The 18,695-nt window shown below is 52.2% G+C and overlaps 6 protein-coding genes and 1 non-coding gene across 7 annotated transcripts; 2 read left to right on the forward strand and 5 right to left on the reverse strand.

The window, feature by feature from the left end:
• Window positions 1–237: 237 nt before the first annotated feature.
• BZA05DRAFT_393110 (rab-GTPase-TBC domain-containing protein) lies at window positions 238–3,426 on the reverse strand. Its single transcript, XM_051483187.1, has 4 exons — window positions 2,822–3,426; window positions 1,438–2,746; window positions 838–1,386; window positions 238–783 (listed from the first exon to the last, which is right to left on the reverse strand). Exons 1-4 carry the CDS (start codon window positions 2,972–2,974, stop codon window positions 458–460), a joined length of 2,337 nt encoding a protein of 778 aa, XP_051341413.1. The 5' UTR covers window positions 2,975–3,426; the 3' UTR covers window positions 238–457.
• Window positions 3,427–4,165: 739 nt separating this feature from the next.
• On the reverse strand, window positions 4,166–5,309 carry BZA05DRAFT_254580 (Isochorismatase-like protein). Its single transcript, XM_051480070.1, has 3 exons — window positions 5,006–5,309; window positions 4,699–4,931; window positions 4,166–4,623 (listed from the first exon to the last, which is right to left on the reverse strand). Exons 1-3 carry the CDS (start codon window positions 5,095–5,097, stop codon window positions 4,370–4,372), a joined length of 579 nt encoding a protein of 192 aa, XP_051341414.1. The 5' UTR covers window positions 5,098–5,309; the 3' UTR covers window positions 4,166–4,369.
• A 534-nt stretch (window positions 5,310–5,843) lies between these two features.
• On the reverse strand, window positions 5,844–8,460 carry BZA05DRAFT_443598 (major facilitator superfamily domain-containing protein; the record flags this gene model as incomplete). Its single annotated transcript, XM_051486853.1, has 14 exons — window positions 5,844–6,174; window positions 6,222–6,275; window positions 6,332–6,397; window positions 6,478–6,614; window positions 6,698–6,750; window positions 6,822–6,989; window positions 7,040–7,175; window positions 7,242–7,305; window positions 7,364–7,462; window positions 7,519–7,595; window positions 7,662–7,712; window positions 7,793–8,077; window positions 8,197–8,244; window positions 8,317–8,460. 14 exons carry the CDS (start codon window positions 8,458–8,460, stop codon window positions 5,844–5,846), a joined length of 1,713 nt encoding a protein of 570 aa, XP_051341415.1.
• Window positions 8,461–8,859: 399 nt separating this feature from the next.
• BZA05DRAFT_393156 (cysteine synthase B) lies at window positions 8,860–11,029 on the forward strand. The gene is made up of 6 exons (XM_051483188.1): window positions 8,860–9,239; window positions 9,308–9,497; window positions 9,557–9,680; window positions 9,737–9,827; window positions 9,888–10,306; window positions 10,363–11,029. The coding sequence occupies exons 1-6, from the start codon at window positions 9,047–9,049 to the stop codon at window positions 10,909–10,911; spliced, it is 1,566 nt and encodes a 521-aa protein (XP_051341416.1). The 5' UTR covers window positions 8,860–9,046; the 3' UTR covers window positions 10,912–11,029.
• Window positions 11,030–11,783: 754 nt separating this feature from the next.
• Window positions 11,784–13,533, forward strand: BZA05DRAFT_254773 (ankyrin repeat-containing domain protein). The gene is made up of 3 exons (XM_051480071.1): window positions 11,784–11,890; window positions 12,013–12,080; window positions 12,132–13,533. Exon 3 carries the CDS (start codon window positions 12,205–12,207, stop codon window positions 13,342–13,344), a length of 1,140 nt encoding a protein of 379 aa, XP_051341417.1. The 5' UTR covers window positions 11,784–11,890; window positions 12,013–12,080; window positions 12,132–12,204; the 3' UTR covers window positions 13,345–13,533.
• Window positions 13,534–13,660: 127 nt separating this feature from the next.
• BZA05DRAFT_393158 (uncharacterized protein) lies at window positions 13,661–14,965 on the reverse strand. Its single transcript, XM_051483189.1, has 2 exons — window positions 14,804–14,965; window positions 13,661–14,739 (listed from the first exon to the last, which is right to left on the reverse strand). The coding sequence occupies exon 2, from the start codon at window positions 14,542–14,544 to the stop codon at window positions 13,804–13,806; it is 741 nt and encodes a 246-aa protein (XP_051341418.1). The 5' UTR covers window positions 14,545–14,739; window positions 14,804–14,965; the 3' UTR covers window positions 13,661–13,803.
• Window positions 14,966–16,059: 1,094 nt separating this feature from the next.
• BZA05DRAFT_t118 lies at window positions 16,060–16,162 on the reverse strand. Its single transcript has one exon. It is a non-coding gene; the product is annotated as a tRNA-Glu (tRNA).
• Between the last annotated feature and the right edge of the window lie 2,533 nt (window positions 16,163–18,695).

Genomic DNA, 18,695 nt, shown 5'->3' on the forward strand with positions numbered 1-18,695 from the left:
CATGACAATCCTTTAACCATGGCTTGGGAAGGGTGCCAGAGTTGGGTTACTTTGGCGGAGCACAACGCTGCGCATGAGAGTAATATGGAGGAGCATTACGAAATGTGTCAAGAAATTTGGGAGGCAATTGAGAAGTGGAAGGGAGGCTTCGTGATGTTTTGATTCAGTAAAATGTGATCCATAGGCTTTCGGTCTTTTCATGCAGTGACGGCTCATGTCCCAACGATCCAGTATGAATAGGTAGCCCAAAAGTTCATTTCATTCCACATGTATCATTCCGATCCAAAGCCCATCCACACCTGCGCTATTCAACATAAAAAAAAACACCACCCGTACAAGTCCGTCCCTCTTCCTCCCGAATCCAGCCCAACCGTCCCTAGCAAAATGGAAAATTGAAGAGAACCTAACATACACTGAAGTCAAAAAAAATACAACGATCACATACTATCCCCAGTATTTACGGCCTGACAACCTCCTTCGACAGAAGTCTCCTCAAATCCTCACTGATATCCGGTATCTCCGCCTTCGGTTTCTTTCCGCCGTCTCTACCGGTAGTCGTCGCACTCGGCGTGATATTAGCGGAAGAGCTACCCAGCTTCCTGCTGACTGGTCTCTTTCCGGGACTAGGCAGTCCCGAGCTCTCCGCCTTCTTGCGGTCCACCGTCTCGATTGTCCGCTGGAACCGTCGGAAAAGCGCCTCGGCGCGTACACGGGTGCTGTTGAGGTCGATAGTGTTGCTGAGTTCGTTGACGTATTTGAGGACTTCATCGAATTGTTTCAAGTCTGAGCCCACTGTCAGCCCATATTCTCTCCGAGGCTGGGCGACGGGAAACTCACGATCCATGATCACACCCCTATGTCTCTCCAAGATCGCCAGCGCGATAAAGAGATGATACTGGCTACTGTAATAATTTGTCCACAGCACCTCCCAGAGGCGAAGAACATCGTCCCATTTAAACTCACGCTTAAACCACACGAGAAGCATCCGGAAGAAGAAGAAAAAGTTGGTCGAGTCAGCGCTCTGGAGGTGCTGATACAGTTTCGGGTCCAAAAGCTGTACGAGGTGATCTAACGCCACAAGCTGTGCCCGCATACCCGACTGATCGCGGAGGAAGTTACGCTCCGTTCTCTCCATGAAGCCAACAAAGGCCCAGAAGGCTACTGCGTCGTCCTGCATGACGGCATAGATCGGGGCTAGGAGATCTGACATGCCCTGAACATAGCCGAGAGTAGTGTTGTATTCGTTGTAGGTGAGCAGCATGTCCTTCATCTGCTCGAGGTGGACGTTCGTTCCGACCTCGGCGAATGGTGAGTCTTGATCAGGGTGGGGGATATCTTCGCCGGCGAATATGGGGATATTACGATCCGTGCGATGAACGTCCTTCTCTATATCATGTCAGTATCGGGAAGCAAAAAAGGGGATAATCATCTCCTTACCGATACGATTCTTTTGGTCGCGCCAGTATTCATCACCATTTCGGCGCTCAAAATCATCCCACCACTTGCCCTTAAGGCGGATGTATTCGTCGCGCTTGCTGTTCATGAGAGCCTGCCTCTCGTCACGGGTCGAGTCCCAAGGATAGACATCCAAAAGCCACAGCCATATTTCCTTTCGCGCCGCGCCCTCCTCGATACCGCTGTGGAAAATACGCTCCTTAACCTCCTCGACCGAGATCGAGAGGCGACCGATGCTATCGAACCACTTATTCCACTCCTCCAACGACACCGGTTTTCGTTTATCCGTGTCCATTCCCGCGCCGATCTCCAGAATCTCAAACTCGCCAACATCCGTGTCTTCGAGCTCGATAATATCGCGGTTAGTCCACACCAATCTCGCCTGCTCACGCTCGCTCTGCTCCGCGATCCCCATTGCCCATCGTGCCAGGTATATTCTTGCGGAGTCAAATTCCTCCTGGATGTTGACAACGTCAGGATTCTTCAACAGCCTCTTGACCTGCGGCGGCACTTTCGGTGAGTCCAGAATGTCCTCGGCCGTGCGTCGAGTAAATTGTGTCACTCGTGTTAAGCGCTCCAGAAGACTCCAGCGTGCTTCTTTCAGAACCTTGGTGATGGGGTCCATCCCCGCTGTAGCAGAGGAGGAGCTCCCGACGCCTATATTGTTGTCCACTACCGACTTGCTGATGAATGACACCAAATCTTCGGGCGTCGGGTCGACGAGGTAAAGGCTAGGCTCCACTTGACTCTTCTCGATGTTCGCGTACCGTCGCAGCCACCGGAGCACTTCGTCACCACCCCAGAACAACCCACCTTCCTCGCCAAACGGATCAAAGCTTTCCTTCGCACGCCGCTTGCTCTGGGCAATAGTACTCGCACACTCCGAATCGTGAAAGAACAACGCCGGAAAAGAATCCCCGGAGCGCGAGTTGATAACAAGACTACCCCACCACCATCCTATATTTGGTGGCCGGATCAACATCGAGTAGATCTGCGACACAGGCACAGCGAAAGCATAATTTCCCATCGACGAGCTATTGGGCGAGTATGCAGCCGGCGGAGGTGGAACGAGGTAAGACTGCCGAGGAGGAGTGTCGGCATCGATCAGGTCAACTTTGACGTACGTATCGTACGCATCGCCGAGGGCAGACTCTGGGACCCATGCGAGGAGGATCGAGGATGCCGGGGGAGCGCTCGATGCGGCGTCGCTAGCGTTGGGGGATTTCTGCTGGAGTAGAGCAATGAAGCCTGGAATGTTGTCTTTCTGCGATGCCGAAGGATGGATATAGACCTATCACAGTGCGGGGTTAGAGAAGAGGTGCTTATTTACCTAGACGTGGTAAAATGGTGAGACGAGCCGGGGTACCTTTGACTTTGAGAATAAGAGCTTCACACTCCGACCAGTCGATGTGTGGGTAATGGTATTGTAGTCATCTTCGTTGTCGTCGGAGAGGTCGTAGAACGAGCCGCTGGGTGAAGCTGGTGGTGTGTATTTGGGGTTGCGAGAAGAGGAGGCCATGATGTGGCCTCGTGGATGGTGGAGGAGCTACCTTGAAGCTATGAACTAAGCAACGATTGCACCGAGCTTGCTGGCGGGGTTAACAGGGACAGAGGGATAGAGGGACAGTCTTTTAGAAGTAGGCAAGTGCCAGAGGACACAGATCCGAGGAGGAGTGCTATGAGGTTTCAGAGCACGGACTTGGTTGAGGCCGTTGAGAGTGCTGGTAGCTGATGGTGGATGATTGGTGGGGACGAGGCAGTGGTGGTGGGTGTAGGTGGCGTGTGGCTGTGAAAGCCGGAGTGATTCCATCTGATGACGCATGACGTGTCTTGCCAAGCACGCCACAGCCACCGCCACAGTCACGGTTGAAAGCCACACAAGCCACAACACGCAAGACCGCACTCTGAATTGCACCTGACAACTGGGAAGTGGACAGAGAATATCAGTAGTACCACCGAATCACCGATAAACACAAAATAGACCTGAAGTTCTTCCACTCTGCAAGGGCGCGCGTGGGGGGCATCCACTGTGCAACAATATCTTCAGTACACCCATTGTCTTTGAGATCAAGTGTTGGACTCAAGCCGAATTCACCCTGGTGGCGTTTCTAACTTAGGGTCTAGGCTCGTTGAAATATTATGCCACCAGATGGTTAACTCGGAATGGGTCTGCGGGATCTTTATAAACAACGAGAAAGCCAAGTATGTACCTACTTTCTCGACTGTCGAGTGATACTTCATGGGTGAATCCTTGTCAGTCTGTAATCCATCGGTGGGAATGGGGTGTAAAGAGACTCTTGTAAAATTCCATGATGCATATTAATTGGACTTTATCTGGATGTAACTATTGCCGCACAGTCCACAGTGTATCCGCTGACGCCCATACCAAGTACTTTGGACGCAAACCCCGCCTCTCGGAGTTGTGGGTGAAACTGTCAGTCTGTTCGTCTTTGCTTTCTTTAGGGTTGCCCGAGAGTTGGTAGAATAACCGAGAGGGCGTTTTGACGATATTTGTTAATTAATTTGGTGATCGATTAGATTGTCGAGCTGTTGATGTCCGAAGAGCGCACATCAGGGATCCATGCGTATGTTATACGGGGACGTCCGGTTGACTCAGTCTTCCCACATGAGGGATTCACCTGACGCGCTGAGATGTTGATGACCCTGACAGTCAACATTGAAATGTTTACTCATTATTTCCTACTACAGCACACAGGCGTTTTCATCTCGAAGTTGGAGGTTAAAACATCACCCAACCGATCACCATGTGTTTCCGCCAGCTACCAACTACCAGTAGCCCTAAGGACCTTTATTCCCTTGAGCACATTTATTTCGGTCGTCTAGCTACTGTATTGGCCGCATGCTAATAATGATGAAACAAAAAAACAAAAAAATCTACATACAATATGTAGATTTAAGCAGAGATCTCATCACTGCTCAAGATTGTAGCAAGCGCATCGCCCAGCTCCGCGAGCACAACCCTAACCAGCTCCTCCGCCGTCGCACCAGGAACGTCCCTGTCGCCGATACAATCCTTCACCACGGTGACATCGTATCCCTTCTCGAAGGCAACACGAGTAGTTCCACTGACGCACACATGGGCCATGTATCCGACGATGACGAGCTTCTTCTTCCCAGTCTTCTCGATCAGTGCCTCCAGATTCGTGTCTAGCGGTCGCGTTCGTTAGTCCCCCTCGCACATCCTGCATGTCACTGCACTCGAGAACTCAAGAGAATATCCACCAGTGAACGATATCGGCTGATTCTTATGCACCACGCTCTCTCCCGCCCTCGGGGCAATAGTGGGATACTCCTCGTCGAGGCCGGTTCCGGGCGTAAACAGCGGCGCGCCTGCCGGCGTGTCGTGGAGGATATGGATCACATCGCCGCCAGTGGCGCGGTAGCGCTCCAGCAGCGCTCCGATTGCGGCAACCGACTTCTCGAAGTCGGTGATCTTGAGGATGCCACGCGCGTATCTTCACGCGTTGATTAGCGCCAGAGATCATAGATTGCGGGGAAGCTCGTTATTGCATGGGGTGGGGGCGCGAACTCATTCTGAACGTCGACGATGAGGAGGACGCTGTCCTGCAGCGTTGGCTGCGAAGGCTGAATCCCGAGAGCGGCGCGGAATGATAGGGCCATTTTGAGTGTGATGTTGAGAACTTAGGACGGTGGTTTGGCAATTTGATGCTACATCTGTGGGGCATCGTCGGCGCTTTATGTAAACGCGGGGGGGTGTCCAAGCATTTTCGGCCTCGGATCGGCCATTTCCCCGCATTTCTTCAGATTTAGTCGGGGGCAACGTACAGAAGTTTCCGTTGAAACTTGAATTCCTCCCCAGTGGGGTTGGTAGTCTGTCTCGGATTGATAATCAATCTGTCGCCTCTTCACGACGGGCATTTACCCAGCCCACCGCGAGCCGGTATCCTACATATCGCCCCTCGCGCCGGACCGCCGGTAAGGAAGATGGACAGTGCTAGTATGTATCTACCACCTTTTTTCGTCGCTAGGTCGACCGGCTCGGTATTCGTTCGGCTGGTCTCCCACTGGATAGCTCGCTTAGTGTGGCACGCATCATGCGATCTCACTTTCTGGTACGCGGGCTCCTCCGGTTTATCGTTCGGCTCGGTCGGTCCGAATTCTACGAGGTAATCTGCAATTCACCATGTCCGGGTAAGCCCGACCCGTACCCGTCGGCGCCGGCTGCGCTCCTGCACGATAAACCAAACCGGCGCATCATCAAGCTCATGCGAAATCTCCCTCACCTGGTCAATTAGCTGACAACGGAACACGCTGGATTGTTTTTACATGATTCTAGAGACTCTCTATAGATAACTCACCACCCATCTATAATCTATCCGTCTACCCACTCCCCCGAGTACCGACCTCTACATCGTATTGGTCTCGGATGCCTCCCCCTCCTTCCTCTTCTTTTTTTCCGCAAGTACTCTCGCCGCCTCCTTCTTCAGCGCCTCATCATCATCTCTATCCAGATTAATCTGCTTTATAGTAGCGAGGGCGACGAAAAACGCGAGTGCCGCAAGCGATGCACCCACCAAGAATATGACTCTGAACCCACGCTGGTATGCCGCCAGCACTGCAATCCGGGTTTCGTCGTCTTCACCACGGGAAAGCACTAACGTGGGGGCGTCGAGGATGTGGCCGATCGCGGTGTCGTCGTAGCCGAGGGGGGCCAGTCGAGAGCGGATTGTGTTGTTGCTATAGATGTTAATGATGAATGCAGGAGGGAGACGGGAGGTATTTACAGGATTGTTCCCGCGAGTGCAAGGCCGAGAGTGCCACCGAGGTTTCGGAGGAAGCTGTGATCGGTGTGTGTTAATGTTGCCGGGCGCACGGAGTGTGGGGCAAGACTTACTTCCGAGTACCCGTCACCACCGCCATATCCTTTCTCTCCACCCCGGCCTGAAGCGCAATGAGAGCCCTACCAACCGAAAAGTGCATTAGCATGAGTGATCAGCCATGTCGAATGGTACCCGGGTGGGTTGTGAACGCGTAACATACGGCTGCAACGTATGGCCCACTCCGAGTCCTGTCAAGAGTGCGTAGCCGATTTGCTTCCCGAGCCCGGAAGTCTCGTCCAGCGTAGAAAATAGGCCCAAGCCAATGGCCCAGACGATCCAGCCGACCAGGATTAGTTCCTGAAAATACTCCGCATGTCAGTTCGTTTCGGCTAGTTATGTGGACACCCTGGGGGCGCGTCTTTTGTGCGGGATCGACGTACGCGGTAGCGGCCGGTCCAGGTCACTATTAGCCCCGAGATGGTGCTGCTGAAAGCTGGTGACGGAAAGTTTCCATGTTAGAATTTTTTGCCGATGCGGGGAATTGGAAGCGGAGGAGAGGCGTACTTTGAACGAGTACGAGCGGAAGCAGTAGTGCTCCCGATTTGACGGCGGAGTATCCGTATGCTAGTTGGTAGAAGGTCGGGATGTAATAGATCTGTACGATGAAGTTCCATCCGTTTACAAACATTGTGAAGCATCCGCCAATGACGATGGTTTGCTTGAAAATATGCACTGAGCCGAACCCATTAGTTATGCCGTCGAATTGTGTTGGAGCCACTCACACGGCATCAGCGGGAACGTGCTGCCCTTCCACTGCCAGAGGAGGAAGATTGCTGAGACAGCCACCCCGGCGACAATCGTGGAGATGACGTACGGGGAGTCCCATGGATATTCAGAACCAGCCCAGGTGAGTCCGAGCTAAGAAATTCGTTAGATGGGAACCTCTATGGCTCATTCACGATGATAGGCCAAGCAGGTACGCACGATGATCAAAGCTGAGCCCGCCAATGTAAGGGCTGCCCCGATGAAATCGATGGCTGCTAGTTTCCTGTTTAGTTTGTATCAGTTTGATTCAGAGCATAGCCGGCTGTCATCGAAGTACGTACTTCTTCCAGCTGCCCTCAACCTTCCGTAGCGGCATGAAGAAGATGCAGCAGAGAGCGCATATGACACTCAACGGCATGTTCAATCGGAAGATCCATCTCCTGCCGTAAAATGTCAGCACTCTATCTAACAGGTGGGGTCTGTTGCTTTTTCCTACCAGGAATCTTCTGATTGCGAAGCCAGAGCACCACCAAGAACGGGACCCACTCCGTTTGAAAGAGCAACAACAGCACCCTATTACCGTGTTGGGGTTAGCAAAACCGTGATATCGCTATCAGAAATGCAGATTCTGAATCCTACCAATATTCCCTGATACTTTCCGCGCTCCCTTAGTGTAACGACATCGCTCACCTGTGTCCCCCAAGGTCAGTAAAAGCACCGGTAACATCCGACGATGGATAGATAGCTCCCCATCAAGGTACTCGACTTACAATGATCTGGGCGACGGTAGCCAAACCACCGCCTCCAATACCCGTAAAGGCTCGGAAGACGATGAGCTGCATCGCATTCTGAGCCAGTGAGGCAGCCAAGGATCCAAGGAAGAAAATGAGTAATCCCGCCAAGAGCACGAGTTTGCGGGACCATACGTCGGACAGCCGCCCGTAGAGTAGCTGGAACGAGGTCGACGTGATGAAATATGCATTAGCAATCCAGGACGCCTGCCGACCTGCATTCAGGGAGGAACTGATGATCGTCATGCTGGCCGCCAACGATGTCTGAGTCGTAGGTAATATCGATATGTTAACCGTCCATCAGGCATCAAAAACACCATCGCCAATACCACCACGTTTCGGGGTGGGTGTGCTTCATTTAGGTGGTTGGGTTTTGGACGAACCTGATCCATCAGTGCAACCATGTCCACACTGGCACATGCGAGGAAGATCTGAGAACGTAACATTCTGTCAGCGACATTTTCCAGGAGGGAGAACATTTAACCACGAGCTCGGTAGTATACCTTAATGATGGTCCTCGGGGGCACGTAATGGGTCTGCTCATTGAACAGATTCCCGTCCAGTTTCTCTGGACTCCCGACTTCGAGGTCCGACGACTCCAGCTGTCCCGGCGTTTGCGAAGGAGTATCTTCGCTGTGAGCAGGCATCTTTCCAGTCCGATATGATTGAGGAAGGAGATCGAGGAGAAGTAAACAAGGGAAGTAATACGGGTGGAGGAATTGTGCGAGTAACTTCCCACAGAGGTGAAAAATAAGCTCGCTTTAAGAGGCTGCCTTTGGCCGACGAACCCTGCTGGGTAATTGCGTATGTGTACCTGGAAAACCCATGCCTGATAGAAAGGAATCGTGCAGGAATAGTGGAAACGGCCTCACAATTAGCTCTATACAGCTCATTCGACGTCGGGGTGCACTATGTATTAGTGTAGAATGTAGACCAAGAGTTTAGTGTGACTTGGAAATAATTAATGCGCTCGAATGGGCTCAAGGTTTGTCGCTAAGGCTGATGTATATCACAACAGCCGGATTACATGGAATGGCCGTGGTAGGCGAATGATTTGGTCGTCGTGAAATTTTGCGGCCATATCAATGATCGTCCAGCCCTGCAACCAATGGCATAAATCATACGGTAATATAAAGGAGACCCATCTCCCCATCTCCACATCTCCTCATCTCCTCATCTCCTCATCTCCCTATCCTCATCCAGCATCTTCTCGGTCCCAAGTAAACAAGCACAATGTCGGCCTCAAACCCTCTCAACGTCTATACCGGCCGCGACTCACTGGTCAAATACTATGACCCCGACTTCCAGCCCCCAGTACCGCTCGTCGAGATTCCAGACAGGTTGAACCCATTCCGACAAGATGGTGTGCGGATATACGCAAAGATGATGAGTTGTCTGCCGGCAAACAACGTCAAGTCGATGCCGGGTACGGGCATTCCCACCAACTGCTCCCGTGTGGCCCCGATTAGTTACTGACTGGCTTCTTCCATTCAGCACTCAACATGCTCCAGAAAGGAGTGACGCCACAGACCAAACGGATAGTGGAATTCAGCTCGGGTTCGACAGTTATATCGATGGCACTGATTGCTCGAACGGTCCACGGAATCGACGATGTCCACGCCTATGCCAGCAATAAGACGAGCGAGCCGAAGTTGAAACTTCTGCGCTTCTTTGGCTTGAACCTGTGAGTTGAATCGGACAACCTCTGGATCTAGGCAATGTATTCACATATCACGTCTTCAGTACCCTCTTTGGAGGACCTGCCCAGCCAGACCCAACAGATAGTCGGGGAGGAATCTGGAGGGCCAAGACTGCCGCGCAGGGCGACGATGGGATTTTGAATCCTGACCAGTACAATAGCCCGGATGTACGCATTTGTAACCCTCCTTGGCTGAGGGCTCTCGTCTAACTGAGTCTTTGTAGAACCCAGCCGCACATGGTCGGTGGACGGCACCTCAAATCATGGCCCAGCTTCCACACATCAATGTCTTCGCCACTGGGATGGGAACCTCTGGTATGTCTTAAATAGCCCGTGAATAGCTGCGAGAGGTTTCTGACGGCGTGATATAACCAGGTACATTGGCTGGCATCGGAGCCCACATCAAAAAAACCAAGCCTTCCGTTACCATCGTAGGAGTTTGCACAGCCGCAGGCGACCGAGTACCAGGCCCTCGCTCGAAAGCACTCTTGAGCGACAGCTTCGCCTGGAGCGAGATCATTGACACCATCGAGGAAATCGAATCTCCGCCCTCGTTCCTTCTCTCGCTGCAATTGTCTCGCGAAGGACTCATCTGCGGACCCTCATCAGGGCTTAACTTGAAGGGTCTCTTGAACTTCCTGGAGAAGCGGAATGCTGCTGGAAAGCTTAATGACCTTGCTGGCGAGGATGGAGAGATCCACTGTGTTTTCCTGTGCTGTGATCTGCCGTATCAACATATGGATGAGTACTACACAAAGCTGGGAGAGGAGCACTTCCCGCCCATCACCAACAAGGTGAGACTGAGACTGATTTCATGCTGATATGTGGGTGCTGACTTTTTCGATTCCAGAACCTTCACAAAGTTGATCTGTACCGATATGACGGCACCTGGGAGCTCGAGCCGGTCGATGCCTTTGCACGCCTCTACCAACCAGCCGACACCAGCTACGACAGTGGTATCTCGGATTCGGACTCTTCCGACTCAGACCTCGACACCCCAAAGTATAAAGAGAAAGCACTGAAAGCGCAGCCGGACGTGATGGTGCTCGATCTACGTGCCACAGCCGAGTTCAACAAGTGGCATCTGCCCGACTCCATCAACCTCCCGCTATCCTCGTCGCGCAGTGGTACCGATGCTCCGAGTCCCTTTGACGATCCGAAGCTACTGGAAGAGCAGTGGCTCGAGTTGGATAAGATCTTCAGTCCCGAGGGAACACCGTTTTCAGCTGCGCTCTTGGCGGGTCTCCAGCGCAGGTTTGTCACGCTGGTTTGCAGCGACGGCGATACGGCAAGGATCGCATCGAGCGTTCTAAGGGCGAAAGGAATTGAGGCGTCGAGTATAGCCGGGGGAGTGAGGAAGATGCGGCCAATGTTTAGATCTGGTTTGGTTAAGGTATAGGCCGGTCAAAAAGGTTGCTTGCCGGGGATTATTACTTTCTTTTGTTTCTAGATGAATATACCATGTTTGTTTTCTGAGTAATCGTCGGGAATTAGTAGCGAATATTTGGTCATTCCTGATGATATTGTTCCTGCCCAAGGTATCGATTGGTGAGAGTGACAGGTTGAGGTGACTGTGAGTGAGTTTCCGACGGCAACTCTGAATCCTCGGCGGAGCCGTAAGAATCAGGTGACGTTACTGAGCGCTAAACCTTCCCGATTGTAATGGCGACAACTTTCGAACGCAAGATAACACTTTCGATTTGATAATGGCGAAAAGCGAGTGACATATAGTGCTTCTTGTTATCTTGCGCGGCCCATCATCGAGGCTGACGGTCTGAGAACCGCAACCTCTCTGCCTTCGACTTGGCACAAATCACAACTTTATTGCTGCATTCTTCACTCGTTTCTTCAAACAACACACTCCTTCTCAAACAACACACCCCTTCTCAAACAACCCTCTTTCGTGCGAACAGAAATCTATCCTTCTCCACTCAAATTCATCTCTCGTACTCACTCTTTCTACGTTTCTCCTCAGTTACTATCCATCCTAATCACAATCACATATCCACCCCCGCAAAGACTTTGGAGTAACTTCTCGGTCTCCCGGTAAAATAAGTTACCATCTACTTTGTGCGACTCTATTTACACTTCCACACGGATACCTCGGATACTCAGCAAAGGGCAATATTCCGACTATTCACGAGCCTCTCGAAATCCGACGGTCTTTACTTCCAAAATTGCCGACGAGAACCTTCGGCTCATGAACCGAGGGAGAAAGAAAAGACCAAGTAAGGGATCTATTCAACCTCACCTGCCTTTCCTCATGGATCGCGCAGCTAATTCTTGAATCTTCTCAATAGCAGACAACAGCATTTGAACGGGGAAATTCAATCCTAAGAGTCGTCAGACTCATCGAAACCTTTATACGGAGTTTTAACGTTAGTAAACCCGCTGCTTTGCCTATCTTTCACTGCCCACATGGGGGTTTAAGACTGGTGATTGCGGAGGCTGGGATCGGAGCTCTCACTCAGCACCCGTGGCTTTCGCTGACTCAATGAAGCATATAAGCTGCGCTGGCTCTTCTTTTCTCCGGGCATCATCGGTTGTATCAAGTGCCTTGAACTCGAAGTAAGTAAACGTATCCAACAGGTTAGTATCTGCTAACCCGTCGCAAACTAGAGTTATCCTAGAGTGTTAAGAAATACTATTCACGGGTACAAGACCGAGCCATACCGACATCCCGGACCGAACGATGTTTCCCGCATTGAAGAGGAGGTTTCGGACCAGAAAAGTGCACTTCCTCGAGGATGAGAAGACCAGGATAATTTTGGCGAGCGACGATAGCCAACATGAGGAGGAGGATGAGGAGCGGAAGGAGGATGAGGAGCGGAAGGAGGATGAGAAGGTAAAGGCGCCATTTCCGACCAAAGTGCAATCATCCGTCTTCGAGTACACCCCAAGACCTCATTTTACCCATCATTGTTCCAGACGAAGCCATGACTCCGAGTGGCGACAGCACAAACAGACTTTCCAGCCCTTCCTACGATTGGATAGGAATCTTATTCTCAGGATTTCCGATTACGTCCCGGACGGAACGCTGGCCAACCTCTGCGTCACGAATAAGAAGATCAATCGCCTCTTGCTGTCAGCTCTTTGGGATCGTCTGGTCGATTACCAGACTCCAGATTATAATTATCCAAGGGATCCTCGCATCTACATTATGCTAGGTGCTGCCATGGCCGGGTCTTTCGGGGCTGTCAAGTACTATCTGGCGTGCGGTGCCTACTGCAACGCGGTCGACTGGACTTCGCAGAGGTGGTCAGCCCTGCAGAATGCTGTCGTGGCTAAGAACTTTGTACCGCTAGTGACGGTCTTACTGAACGCCGGCGCAAATGTTACCTACCTCTCGCAGGACGGCGTCTCGGCCCTCCACATCGCCGCGGATCAAGGCAAACTCGAAGCCGTCCAGCTTATGGTTTCCGAGCTGGAGCGGCGGAAGAACTCGATCGATTTCTTGACGAACCGTCGAGAGACAGCGCTCCACCGTGCCGCTGCTAACGGGGAAGCCGAGGTGGTCGAGTACCTGCTAGCCAGGGGTGCCGATCCCAAGAGGAGAGACGACAACAACATGACTCCGCTTATCCGAGCGGGACAGCGCGGCTTTTGGGCGTGCGTTGCGCTTCTGGCTGCCAGGCGCGAATACGAACTCAATTGGATGGAGCGCGGGTTGGCGCAGGGAATCACCTTTCGGGAGCTGATGGGTCTCGGCGTGAACCCCGTCACCTGGGATGTGGTTCCCCAGGCAAAACCGGAACTCAAGAAGGCTCCCAAGCTGAAGAGTATCATGAAGAAGCCCAGTAAAAGGTTTCCGACTACCAGGTTTGCTCACTAACGACCTCGACGAGCTTGATTTTAACCCGGTTCAATATACGAGAAGGCTCGGTATTTCAGCATTTGGTGTTTCTTCGCTCTCTCGTTCCTGTGACTCAAATTTCATCGTATTCGTTCCGTTCGTTGCTTGGGGCATGGCTCGGTCCCAGTGGGCGTTTTACTGCTTCTTGTGTTTCCTGAAGAAGGAGGGTCATCGGTTTGGGCCTAACAATAGCAATGAACGAGACGAATCACATCTACCATCACCAATACTTGGCTATCGATGCCGATACACGATTCGGGACGCTGAATTAAAGATACAGTTCTAATATTATAGGGTATGTTAATTAATGTTCCCCCTCAAAACAACGCTATTACATGTGGTAAACCTAACGCCAACTCTATGAATACATCCCAAAGCCATACAGAAACAAAAAATAAAACCTAGTCCGGTTATACATTACGGTAGAAGAGTAGCCATTCAAGCCCACTTGCTCGCCAGTCCGATAATCTCAATCCCGAGCCCCGACTGGCCTCCGATGTTCATCGGCCCGCCATCACTGGGCGCCTTGATCGCCCCAGCCACTTCGTATGCAATCTTCCCTCCAGCGGGACAAGGGAACGGCTCCTCGACCCTCGTCGACCCCTCGCCGGGCCCATAAACGAACTTGTGCAAGAACTTCTCATTCGTGGTCGTAGCCGCCAGATCGGCCTCGTTAAGGATGAAAGTGGCCACCACCTGGTCCCTCGCCGGCTTGTTGGACCACGTAGATGACTCTGTCGCCTCGCCGCTGCCGGGGACAAAGCTCCAGACGTTGTAGATGTTCGGGCTGCCGGCGGTGTTGTCGCCTGCGTCGCTGACGAGCTGGAAGCGACACTTCTTGTCGGTGTGGCCGGCGGGGAAGTCGAAGATCGTCAGGGTCGAGGACTCGCTAAGGCCTGTGCCGGACGCGGCGCGGCTAAAGCCGGCGAAGATGATGTTGGGCGGCTTCGAGACAGAGCCGGTTACGTCGTTGATGACCACGTTGAGCGACGTGACGAGGGCGTTCCCGCTGGGGAGACGCGCGGGGCAGGCGTTGAAGGAGGGGTTGGCGATGCAATTGTCCGGGATGTTGTCCAGGCCGGGAGTGAAACCGAGGGCGGGGGCGTTGGTGGCCTGCGGTGTCGGAAGGGCCAGAACCGTCGAGGCCAGGAAGAGGACGGTGGAGAGGGTGAACTGCATTATATCGATTTGAGGTGGTGGAGAGGTCGGTGGATTTGGACTCTGTATGATCTTAGATGTGAATGGATGAGGAGGAGCTGCAAGGTGAAGATGGAGGTTAAGTGGTAGGCGGGAACAGGCGATTTATACACCAACGTCCATACTACCTCACCGGCAGGCTATCCCGGTCCGTGCGGGTGGTACTATACGGACAAGGTACCCCACAGTGCTCCACCGCGCCACATGTGTAGCCGTGCCACACTAACTAAGGACTTAGAAGTTAGGTACGCTTATGTTGTCTATTTTCGAGCATGTTGGGTCGACCTTTGTCGAGCTTGTGTCATGAGGGCTGGGGAGTGACGAGTCTACTCCGGATCCCAAGCCATCTGTCAGGTTTGATTGGCAAAAGTACCATATGTAGCATGTTCAGATTCCTCGCCGGAGTTAAAACGATCGGCATTCCGTCTCCCTCGGGATCTCCTTCTGGACTCACCTGAAACCTTCCTTTGTGCAAGATACCTATGGACAATGGAATGCCTGTGTATTTACGGGACTCCTGAGTCCTCGTGTGATGGTACATGCATCACGCGGTGCGGGTAGCTGATTGAGAGTGCACATTCTTTATCTATCTTTACATCCACGTCTCGGATATATAATTGCCAGCGGGATGCCGATCGCCGAGTCCGCAAGCTCAGCGGGGTGCTTGCATAGCATGATGGCCAAGCATGCACGCCGCGCCGGCATACGGCAGGCCCCAGGGTCCGGTAAGTAACTAAGGCCAGGCACCAGTCAAGGCTCAAGCAGCCACTCTAAATCCGTTTGTGACATAAGGGCCTTTACCGCAACACACAACTCAGCCTGGCATGGGAGCCTGAAATTGAATGGATACATGCATATTCAAAGACTGGCTGGGCATAAGCGTGGTTGTGGCGGTGCTAGCGTTGGAATGATTATTTATGTATTCACTGTGGGCTAGTAGCTACAGCAACGTACAAATGGAACGATATGTAGGTGATCATGATGCGTGGTATGTTCGTAACTAATACCGAGAGCGCTGAGACGAATTGACCGGCTCGTCCTCTCCGAACTGGGTTTATCGAGTGTGATGTTCTAGATGTATTGAGTGATATCTCGTGAATCCGTTATTGTCGGCCTCCACCACGAGGATTAAAGGAACAAAGAGCTGTATAAATTAACTGCATGTCTGAAACGCTGTGGGAGCACTTTAAATCGCCTTCACCGTCTCGCCCATGCACGGCACAGTACTCAATACCGAACGCCGGTAATCCAAGAGTCCACCGGTATGCCGCCAACTAGAGTAATCATGTTGGAACATCGGACTCCACTTTCCAACATACCTATCTCACCGTGATCGTCGGAACGGAATTCGGCATATCTCCACAGGGGTGCATAGGTTGGTCCGGTGAGCTCGGCCATTAACTAGCCTTCATTATTAACTAGCCTTCATTTCCGGGACGGTCAAGGGATCACCGGACAGACAGACAAAGGCCAAAAAGAAAAATAAAAAGATAATTCTTCCGCCGCCGGGAATTGAACCCGGGTCTAGTCGGCACTTCTTCTCAATTCGAATGGAGTCAAAGATGAAAGCGACCAATGCTAACCACTACACCACGGCGGATCTATAAAGATCAAAAGGGAAAAGTAAGATTGTCATTGAATTCAAAGTGTCGTATCTGAACTGCTTTTAGTCGTGACGTATTCAGCACCGAGAGGTAGAGCAACGTGGGAGTACTAAGACGCGGATGAAACAGGAAGATTATCAAGGAACGTTTGTTTGTAGCTGTAAGTTTTATCCTAGGGGGATTGGGTACCCGTACCTTTTTTTAGTAGGTACTCGCTGGCATACTAGACACTGAACTTCAACTGTTTCAATGACAAAACATTGCCGGAAAAGCCATATTCCGGATATTCCGAGATATTCGTGTCGTAGCGATGAGGTTAGATCTCGAAGTGGGATGTTGAACTTAAGAGAGGAGGAGGGAGGAAGGGTCCATCGATCTGGGCCTTCCAAGCTTCGATCAGCGTCGATGCGCGAGTGCAGATCCATCGATGGATCACTCGGCCACGCTCAAGATCCTCGAATGCCCGTGTGACGGAGTAATGTAGGAGCTGTCGGCGGGAGGAAACGAATGTGGTCAGTAGTGGGCATCAACATTGGTGGGCATGACGGGGTTTCTTATTTTTCTTCTTCTGCTTCTTCTTCTTTTTTGATCATCATCTATTGAATAGGTAGACGGTTAACCCCTCACCTCCGCTCTCTCTCTCCTCTGTGTGTGCTCTCTTCCTCGTCACGCCTGTCGGATTGGAGAGGCATTGGCAAAGAGCCCTTGCAAAACCCGCTAGTCTGCAACTTCACAGACGGCAAGATTCAATGGAGCGATGACGGCCCACTGCACGGTGATGTTGAATAGCGACTCGCAGAGGGTCTGCTAACTGTCGCGGTTGGAGCGTCGCACACCACCGACGACAACAGTGTTCGACATAGTCCAGTCCGTCCGTCCTGAGCCTCGGACTGGACCGGACTGTATCGTGGCAGTCCGCCCGGGAGCGATGTTTGGACGGACTAGTCCAAAAAAATCGAGAGCAGGACGGACTGCAGTCCGCACCCAGTCCACGAAATCCATGGACTGGACGGATTAGTTTTACGCAGTCCGTCTAAGGGACCGGACTAGACCAGATCTTGGCAGTCCGTCCAGTCCAGACTGCAGTCCGGACCGGACAATGTCGAACACTGAATCCAATTGATCCCGTGATGCTCTGTGATCCCTTTCAACCTATCAAGTTCCCTTGTACATATGTACGCCGTGTTGCTGTATCCCCAGCTGATGAGGTAGAGACTCTCAGGGCCCATGAACTTTACGCATTGCTCCACCACCGTGCAGTCCAGCAATTGTAGTTCGGCCACGACCGAAGCGACGGGTGATGCTCCATGACCGCCTACTCTCCGAGCGAACCTACGGAGTCGGTTCGTATATCTGCAGCCCGCGCGCATCGGCGCATACCTATGCCTGTTTCGTACAGTGTTCGAAATAGTCCGGTTGGGACTGCAATCCGGACTAGACGGTCTGCCAAGATCCGGTTCGGCCCTTCGGACGGACCGCCGAAAAGTAATCCGTCCCGTCCATGGATTCCAAGGACTGGAGGGGACTGCAGTCGGTCCTGACCTCCGAAAATTTTGGACTAGTCCGTCCGAACACCGCTCCCGGACGGACTGCCGAGATACAGTCCAGTCCGGTCCGAGGCCCAGGACGGACGGACTGGACTATGTCGAATACTGGTTTCGTAAAGCGAAATCTCGCCGAAGGCCCGAAGCCAGGCCGGTCGAAATTCCCCACGCAGTCCGGCAATGTTTCGGAACGGTAGAGCATATACGGTATGGCATGGGTGATGGATCTCCCGGCCCGACGGGTTCTGATTCTAATTTCTCGGCACATGGTATTGGCTGCTACACAGCAGCGATCCGATTCGGAATGAACCGAGGAAATCTAGTCCAGAAGGGCTGCGTAACGGTACGATACGGTGGTACACGGCCTGCCCGCCCGGAAACTTTCAAGTCCGCCTGCGCCTGTTGCTGTGTTGCCAAACAGTGCCAATGGTTCTGGCGGCGGCGGCCTGAGCAGCATACCGGTAGTGGCTAGGTATGTCCTATGTGAACGCCGATTGCTTCCAGGGAGCCCACCAGCGCCATACAAACACCATGCAAACTCGCGCCCCGTAGAGATTTTAACGTCCCAAAGTTCAACGGTGGTTTCCGTGTGACGATGCTGCTGCTGCTGGTGGTTATCTGGCTCGGATGGGGTGTCTGCATGTGCATGCATGTGCAAAACGAACGATACCCAGATCCCGCGGATCGACAATCTTTCCTGTTTCCCACGGTAGTTACTCTACTCTACAGCACATACTCGCGTTCTCCGCATTCTCCGCCGCGAGCTCGGTTTTACCACGTCACTCGCATCTAGAGTATCGACATAAACGCACGGACAGGGTGTTCCAATCGATGGCTGAGCTATGTATGTATGGTATGTACGAGTCCTATTCAGATGCGCATGGAGAAATCCAACACGAACAGTGCAGCTGCGTCTATTACCTACTAGTCACAAGCAAGAGGAAAGGAAGAAGAAAAAACCTCTGTAGCAGGCGTTTAATATTTA

This window comes from Tricharina praecox, assembly GCF_024521635.1.
Source record: "Tricharina praecox strain CBS 144465 chromosome Unknown BZA05scaffold_7, whole genome shotgun sequence".
NCBI classification, from domain to species: domain Eukaryota; kingdom Fungi; phylum Ascomycota; class Pezizomycetes; order Pezizales; family Pyronemataceae; genus Tricharina; species Tricharina praecox.

Bases quoted from the DNA above. Each gene is read 5' to 3' on its own strand.
- BZA05DRAFT_393110 (XM_051483187.1), bottom strand. From the start codon at position 2,974: ATGGCCTCCTCTTCTCGCAACCCCAAATACACACCACCAGCTTCACCC. The intron at 1,387-1,437 runs GTAAGGAGATGA...GACATGATATAG, and splicing joins CGACCAAAAGAATCGTATCG to AGAAGGACGTTCATCGCACG. The intron at 784-837 runs GTGAGTTTCCCG...CAGTGGGCTCAG, and splicing joins TAGGGGTGTGATCATGGATC to ACTTGAAACAATTCGATGAA.
- BZA05DRAFT_254580 (XM_051480070.1), bottom strand. From the start codon at position 5,097: ATGGCCCTATCATTCCGCGCCGCTCTCGGGATTCAGCCTTCGCAGCCA. The intron at 4,932-5,005 runs GTTCGCGCCCCC...CAACGCGTGAAG, and splicing joins ATCGTCGACGTTCAGAATGA to ATACGCGCGTGGCATCCTCA. The intron at 4,624-4,698 runs GTGGATATTCTC...CGCGACCGCTAG, and splicing joins TCAGCCGATATCGTTCACTG to ACACGAATCTGGAGGCACTG.
- BZA05DRAFT_393156 (XM_051483188.1), top strand. From the start codon at position 9,047: ATGTCGGCCTCAAACCCTCTCAACGTCTATACCGGCCGCGACTCACTG. The intron at 9,240-9,307 runs GTACGGGCATTC...TCTTCCATTCAG, and splicing joins CAACGTCAAGTCGATGCCGG to CACTCAACATGCTCCAGAAA. The intron at 10,307-10,362 runs GTGAGACTGAGA...TTTCGATTCCAG, and splicing joins TCCCGCCCATCACCAACAAG to AACCTTCACAAAGTTGATCT.
- BZA05DRAFT_254773 (XM_051480071.1), top strand. From the start codon at position 12,205: ATGTTTCCCGCATTGAAGAGGAGGTTTCGGACCAGAAAAGTGCACTTC.
- BZA05DRAFT_393158 (XM_051483189.1), bottom strand. From the start codon at position 14,544: ATGCAGTTCACCCTCTCCACCGTCCTCTTCCTGGCCTCGACGGTTCTG.